The 8,327-nt window shown below is 37.6% G+C and overlaps 1 protein-coding gene across 1 annotated transcript in view; it reads right to left on the bottom strand.

The window, feature by feature from the left end:
* Positions 1-565: 565 nt before the first annotated feature.
* The window catches only part of Wls (Wnt ligand secretion mediator), a 106,847-nt gene continuing 99,085 nt past the window's right edge, over positions 566-8,327 (bottom strand). The window contains exon 12 of the mRNA XM_059266518.1: positions 566-1,390. Coding sequence (XP_059122501.1) covers positions 1,281-1,390 — 110 coding nt within the window. The 3' untranslated portion in view covers positions 566-1,280. The remainder of the gene's footprint in view (positions 1,391-8,327) is intronic.

Genomic DNA, 8,327 nt, shown 5'->3' with positions numbered 1-8,327 from the left:
ATGCACACTAATTATTTTTCACTGTGACTCTGCACACAGTGACATTTTATGAATAAAGTTTCTAGGTGAGAAAATAGCCATGTCAGACAGCTTGAACAAGGTCACCCAACTAGTGCATGACAGACCTTTGATAGGAAACTACCTTCTAAATTCAGGATCCAGTGTTCTATCTCCTATGCCATATAGCTTCTTTAGCATTGAAAAACATAAGCAAACAAAAATCTCACACGTTATTGGTGGATGTGGAAATGAAATCTGTATGCATGAGGGTCTAAAGCATCTGATACCTCACATATTCCATGTTGGCTTAGAAAGGCTTATACCTGCTATAGAAGGTATTGCTTCATCTCCAGGAATAGTATTGCTTCATCTCCAGGATAGTCAGGCTACTTCTGCCAGCACCAAGCCACTCCATGATCGAGGCAAACTCAAATCTGCATGTCTGAGCATGGTTGGGGCAGCAAGGAGAGCATATTTACATTCATTTTATTCAAATGATTGGATTTATAGTTTTGGAGGTTGTTTGAAGCATCTTATCAAAAGAAAACACATTTTAAGCAAGAAGTTAAAAAAAAGCTTTTAGGACCCAAAGGCCATTTAATAGCAGAAATCCTACTTGGGTAGTTTAGCAAATATTTCTCAAAATCCACATCTAACAGACATATTAGTATCAGATACACAGATTTGGTTTCAAAGCTGAAATACCTCTGGCAGGATAGAATTCCTTATGAAATTTGGTTATTTTGTAGTAAGCCACTAAAAAATGGACAGATTTACACTGACAACTTAAATAATAACTCAGTTGGCTACTTGGTGATATAAATAGGAAAAAGAAAGTGCCCATGGAGGAGGGTGAAAAGGCTATGACATAAACAAATGTTGGACTACAAACAATGTTTAAACATATCCCAGAATCTAAAACAGGAAAAAAAGTCATAATCTACTCAATACAGACCCCATTGGCCAAAACCATCCCAAGGAGTATACCCCTCCATGTGAGGGTTACTAACCCACCTGCTACAGATGTTGCTATGTCGCCAATTAACAATGATCACAGAAAATGTGTCATACCAGTTATCATACACGATATATTAGTGGCAGTCTTGTAAAAGCCACTGTAGGAAGTTATCTGACAAATGTCCATCCACTGGTCTAAGAAAACATACCTAAGAAGCACTAGGCAGTCACTTTTCACTAAGCTCTGTATATAGTACGCTTCCCACTCTAGGGAAGGGGCTGGATAGAGAGACAATTTCAGCCGAATGCAGTACTGTAGCATCCTATTCCTGTGCTTCTTTACGGGTCAACTTGTAGATCTCAGTTGGTCCATCCACATGGGTGATTGTGGTGGTGAGCTGCAGTTCTTCCCCGCTGTGGATACCCAGGTCACCTGAAACAAGGTATTTGGTGTTATATTTGTTCAAGGAGAAAAGAGAGGCACTTCACATTCTACCCTGATAGGCTATCTCAACTTTTTTGCTTAGAATTTGTTATATATATATATTTTGTTTTTTTTTTTCTTTTTTTATTATTTTTTTTTTTTTTGAGGCAAGGTTTCTCTGTGTAGCTTTGCACCTTTCCTGGATCTCACTCTGTAGACCAGGCTGGCCTCGAACTCACAGAGATCCACCTGCCTCTGCCTCCCAAGTGCTGGGATTAAAGGCATGTGCCATCACCCTCTGGCTTTTTTTTTTTTTTTTTTTTTGAGTCAGGATTTCTCTTTTTCTTTTGGTTTTTCGAGACATTTTTTAATACTACTTTTTGCCCTAGGACAGGTCATAAAATGATATATGAGTTAAATCACTGCTGATAATACTCATAGTATTATTAACATTTAATGAAAGCTTACCTTGTACTTAATGTTATTATAAATACTTATTATCCAATCTTATTTAATACTCATAAGAGCAGGCTAAGATGCAGTCAATTATGATCATTCCAGCTAAAAAGGTGGGGAGCCTGGGAAGAAAAGCAAGGGAACCAACCCCCACCCCCATGGAGGAATAGGTACATAAAAGCATAAAAGTAAGGCCTAGCATCTGACTCTGAGGCCAACAGTGGGTTAAGTCAGTAAAACAGACCTCACAGCAGATGTGCATGGCTCAACAGGCACATAGCAGCTATTGATGATAACATATACAATGACTATGTCTCCTACAAACAAGATCTGCCTATCCTAACCAAGGACTCAGGCAAGCTAATATATACTAACTGCAATTATGGGCTTCAGAAACAAAGAACCAAAAATATGTTACAAATGTTCTCCTGTCTTTCAGGACTGCCTAGATACCAAGACAGAATTGTTTGCCTAAAATGGAATAACATGGCCTTTCCTTAATTAGGAGAAAAAATAATGCTAAACACTTAAAAGTCTGCTAGCCAATATTCTACTATTATATGAATGAACTAGTAAACTACTGAGAAGAGAGTAGAAAACACCCAGAATCAATGGTCAGTTTCACTCTGAGAGGTACATATATACACACATTGGTAGACAGGAGTACAGGGGAATAGAACATGAAATGTGGGCGTGTGTGTAGAAGCATGTGCATGATTTCTATATTATATAACCATAGTATTTTATGGAATTAGGCATTTACTTAGTTTAAGCATATAATTAAACTCAGAGTTAGGGTTAGGGGCAGAGAGTGACCTGACAGTCCTTAGACACTGTCCTAAACGTTAAGTGACCTGTGAAAGTCCCTTGGATACTATCCTGGGAAGAGAGCAACCGAGAGCCCCTTAGAGACTGGCCAGGGCTTGAAAGTCTTAGAATCCCACAGGTCAACCCACTCAGGAACTAGATTGTTTGGCTGGTATGTTTGTTCATGGATACCATATGGTATTTGATTTTCATTATAGATCCATTTTTCAGTATGGTATACCATAATCTATTACATCATTAAATACCAGCTCTCAAGACTTAGGCAAAGAATATTCTAAATAAAGAAGCATTAGGTCAGCCTCCAGCATTTTCATTAAATCAACTTCTGGACAGGAGAAGAAATGCATAGCAAAGCTTGTGAGAAGTTGACAAATCTACCTCAAGCCAAGGACAACCACTACTTTTACAAACAGCACATTCTTATAGCCCTCTTTTGTTTTCATATCATATGTACGTCATCATTCTCTTTTCCTCCCCCCTCTTCCATGGTCCCTCTTCTACTTTTATGAACTACATGTGCATGTGCATGCACACACACACATTCATGAGCTAGAGCAGAAGCATCATACTTCTAGTCAAAGAAAGTGACTTATGGATTTGTATGTTTAGGCTGAGCCATCATATCAGTCAGTTTCTGATGGCATGTCTGTTTCATTCACCAGAATTTCAAAGACAATCCTGACCATTACAGTAGTGTTTATTTAATGGATTCTTTTCTCCTAGAAAATGTGTATGATGTTGCAGGTTACATAACAAGATAACCAAAATACTTTGGCTTAAAAAAAAAAAAGCTAAAACAAACAAGCAAAAACCAAAAATAGGCATCTATGTTATAATGTTTATCATGTGTCTGACAGTTCTCCATGCCCCTCCTCCTCCATTTCCTTCCTTCCTTCCTTCCTTCCTTCCTTCCTTCCTTCCTTCCTTCCTTCCTTGCTTCTTTTCTTTCTCCCTTTGAGATGGGATGTAACTATTTAGCCAAGTCTGGGCTCAAACTCAAGATCCCACTGACTATGCTTCTGGATTGCAAAGATTACAGGTGTGCGGTATCACTCCTGGTTCTGTTGCAAGTTTACGTGTTGTATAAACACTGATGCAGAAATCCACAAACCATTCTGCTAACAGAGGCAATATTCATATCATTCCCATTCTGCTGATGAAAAAACAAAGGATAAGTAATCTTCCCAAGGCCCAAACTGACTCACAGTGATATTAGATGCAGATACACACTATATCTATATGGACCAGGCTCTATGCTCTTGACCTTCAGATTCTACCATATGTTCAATTTTACAGTTTCCAAAGACCAACAAGACCACCAGTGAAGTATGACATTCAAGTACAATGTGCTAAAGCTATAAATACATACTAATTATTTGTATGCTTTTAGACAATAAATATATAATCTAATAATGTAGAGGGACTTTTAGAATATTAATTTATTTTAGTATCTGATATGTTTTTAGCATACAAATCTGAGAGCCAACAAGGGGGCTGTGGTCTATATATGTTTGCAATGTGCACTGTTGGAGACTTAGCATGATCTGTATTTCCTTGTTAGATGGGAGGATACTGAAGCATTATTAGTTTACCTAATGTGCTAGATGAAGACTTACAGTGAAAATCTGTGCAGCAAAATCTATGATTCTTGCATTTTGCAGGGCAACTTTTTCAACTTAGGGTATGGTGTTGGAAATATGATAGTAGTAGAAGGGGAGTAAGGATTCCTTCATTTGGCTCCAAACTCCATTAACCCCTATTTCTGCCAAAGTCTTGCTCCATCTGTTAGTCTACCTCTGTCTTGGCTTCTGGGTGCTCAAAGTCTTTTCCCATCCAACACAAAAAGAAATCCTCTGAAAACATTACTGGGGGCAGATGGAGAATTAAGGGAACTTGCACATGCCATGGTCATTCTGAGTGTTTCACAGATTCTTTGTGAGAATAAAGGTCTTCTAATATTAAAAGGGATCCCATAATTACATCCTTACAACCATCAAAGTCAAATAACACACCATTGCTCAAGAGTTACTACCAGAGAGTTCTAATATTGTAAGCTCATATTTGTTTCTCAAGGTCAAATATAGTCTGTGCTGGATCCAGGATCTGGGCCATCTGTGACTGTCTTCAAAGCTTGTGTTTTCTCCATATAGTCATAATGACTCTTATCATTTTTTAGGGACTTTTCCTTAGTCCCATACTAGCCTTTTTCTTATTCACCTTCAAAGATGAATTTAAGTGATTATTCTTTATAAGAAAATTTCTGGTTCAGAGCAGAATTGGAAAAGCAAGAATGCTATATTTGTAGATCTAAATGGATTCAGTGTAAAAGATTACTGTTAACATTATGTTTGTCTTACATTTTGGGTGTTAATATGATAATGGTGGTGATGATTATGTTTTAAAAAATAATGAATATAGAGTTTTTCTATCTTTTTCTTTTGTAAATGAATCAAAGACCCAGCACATCTTCCAGGTAGTACACACTCATCATTATTCATCAGTATTTGCCTGCCCCAGCTCCTTTTTACTTCTGCCCAGCTAGCATGAGTTTAGCATCCCACACTGTCACTCTTTCCTGGAGCTTAGGGACAAATCCTCCACTGCAAAGCAGGTGTGCCTCAGGGTAAGGATCCCTCCTGAGTGAAGGTAGCTTTGATGGGACAGGGTTCAAAGAGCCTAGGTCTATTTGTTATGCGAGCTCAACAACGAAAACACTCCAGAAAAGAGAAAAGGGACATAGGAAGGCTGCAGAGAATAAATGACACTCAGATACTGAGGGAATTTAAAAATACAGTATATCTTCCTGACTTCATTTGTATTTTTTTTCTGAAATATTTCAAATTAGACCTTTCCAAGAAGCTTTAGGGTCTTGCCTAAGGTTCCAGAATTCACAGGATCTACTATGCTGTCTGCTGGAAGATGAAAGATTGAAAGGGAAAGATAAAAGAAGGAAAGTGATAAGGAAGCCCAATGTGGAGAGCCCCTTCTAGAACTGAGTGAGGTCATGATGCCACACAGAAGAGTACAGGGTACAAGTTGCTAGGGCTTGAGAGCTATTTTGATGTCACAATACGCAGAGATTGTTAAATTGTGTTTATGATTAGCATAAAGTGCCCCAAATGTTTACTACTAAGTGCTTAAGACTCTTTTTAATATGCTATTTGGGGCGTTATGATACTTCACTACAAGGAAACATTAAGATATTTAGCATCTTTAAAATGTGGACACAAAATGACAGTGGCATATCACAGCCATATTGACAATGCAAGGATATGAATGTTCCAAGCATACATTTTTAAAAAATGAGGATATGTTCTACTATTGTGAACTAGGATTTGAGTTTTCTATGGCATTATAAATCAATCAGTCTATCTTCCACGAAAACTTCTGATGAGGACAGCATTGTAACGTTTCTCAATTGTGAGATTTTTAAGCTACTGTACAGGGTAAGAAGCTAGTCATGGCTCTGGAGCGTCACATGCTCAGTAGTATTGTGGGTGGACACATTTTTATCTGTGACAGACATTTCCCTGAGTTGCCACAATGACAGGAGGTCCCCTTCTGCTCTTCATTGCTAGCATAAGAAAGAAACACAGAATATGATAGTGTGGAACTTGAAGAGCTTTTTTATAATAGAGAAAAGCAGTGCAAAGGGTTAGCAGATTTGCAAACAAAAACCAGAAGGTTCATGCAGTCAATGCTTATTAGTAAGACAACTTGTTAGCATGTTTGTTACAACATCTAGGGAACATAGTAATTGTTTTATGTACTATTTCCTTGGAAGATAAAAACTCCCAAATTTAAGGACAAGGCCATTTAGTATCTCTTAAAGTCCTATAGGAGGACAATGAAATAAAATCAATGTTCTTGTCTATAATCCAGAGTCCCATTGTTCTGGTAATATGGAAATTGGCTGTTTAAGAAGCTGCATGCCCCACTTTGCTACATACTGTAACACATGAACTAGCTGTGGAAGAGAGGCTGATAGATGTCTAGGTCTCAAGCCCTCTAGAAAGGCAGGAAGTAGGCCAGAGATAGACTAAAAACCGGAAATGACATAGTACAAACTATTTATAATATGTATGTGTACATATTTGTTTGTGCATTTGCATAAAGTACATGGGCAAATGTGTGTGTGCATTTGGTGGAAGCCAGAGATAGATGTCATGTATCTTCCTCAACTGATTTTCACCTTATTTTTTTGACACAAGATTTATCAACGAACTTGCAACTCACAGTTTTAGTTAGTCTGAATGGCCAGTAAGCCCCAAGGATCTGCTTGTCTTTGTCTTTTCCCTGTCTTTCCTTACCCCACTGTCTAGGTTACAGACAATGTACCACCATGCCTAGTTTTACACCGGTGTTGATGACCCATACTCAGATATTTGTGCTTATATGGCAAGCCATTCAGCATTTGAGTAATCTCCTCAGCCACAATAAAAATTAGTTTATGAAAGGCATGAAGATGACTTGAAGTGAAAACTTCATTGATACTTATCAATCTGGCTTAACTTACCTGACTACTAAAATCATGCCACCAGCCCACAGAAATAATGTTCCATTTATCATAATTTTCTGTGTTCTAATGTTGATAATCAGAAATAGTTTTCAAAGGAGACAATATGTAGACTGTACCCCAAAGACAGAGTTTCAGTAGGCTCTGATGAAAACAAAATCCAATAATTCACAATACATACGCACTGAATACAGAAATGAGACCAAGTTTTAATGCAAGGAGATGTCCAGGTGTCCAACTCTGTACCAAGGCATTAAGAACACACTAGTGTTCTAATTTCAGAAAACATCATATATTATGATTACCCTAATAATGAGGATGCAGTTAGGGTAAAGCAGGTGTGAAAAAGAGTAAAAAGAGTAAGACTGGAGGTAAAACAAAAGAAGAGCTATTGAACTAGCTATTTATTACATATAGCCATCTGTTACATGTGGACAGCATTGGAAAGAGACAATCATTTCCTTTTATGACGGCTAGTACAGAGACTTAACAACTTCTTCTCTTCTCTGGTACTCAGTTTCCTTTCCTCTGACATGACCACATTGGCTAAATACAATTAGTTTTGGATGCCTTGGGTTTCTGTGATTATCAGTTAGGAAAAGGTGGCATTCTCAGCACTAGAAGACAGGAATTATCTGAAAGCAAAAAAGAAATTGGCTTGGGAAAAAACATTCTTGAAAAAAGGGCAATATAGATCAATGGGAGAATACCTGCTAAGCATACATGAGATCCTAGGTTGATCCCAACACACACACACACACACACACACACACACACACACACACACACACAGCAAAAACACATGAAGAGAACCAAGAAAAAGAAATCAAATCCCAGGAACCTTTACCCAGTATCTCAAGATTTGACCTCCATGGTTGGAGGAATAAATGTGGCATACTTTCCAACAGTTTGTTTTACTCAAGGAAAAGTGAGGAAAACAAATTTTATTCTTTACTACTGTAACTGGAATATATTTTATAAACATTCTCAATAGATTTTGGAGAAAAAAAATGACTATTTCAAAGCTATCTACCTTGTGTTAAACTTTTGTTTTATGGTTCTTAAATCCCCTGAGTGATCACTTATTCTCTGCTTGTATTAGAAAGACATCTGGAAGAAAGAGTAACTGATGAACACAGGGCTTTA

The sequence above is a fragment of the Peromyscus eremicus genome, chromosome 6 (assembly GCF_949786415.1).
Source record: "Peromyscus eremicus chromosome 6, PerEre_H2_v1, whole genome shotgun sequence".
NCBI classification, from domain to species: Eukaryota; Metazoa; Chordata; class Mammalia; order Rodentia; family Cricetidae; genus Peromyscus; species Peromyscus eremicus.
The sequence above is the reverse complement of the archived record's forward strand: the minus strand, read 5'-3'. Positions and strand labels throughout refer to the sequence as shown.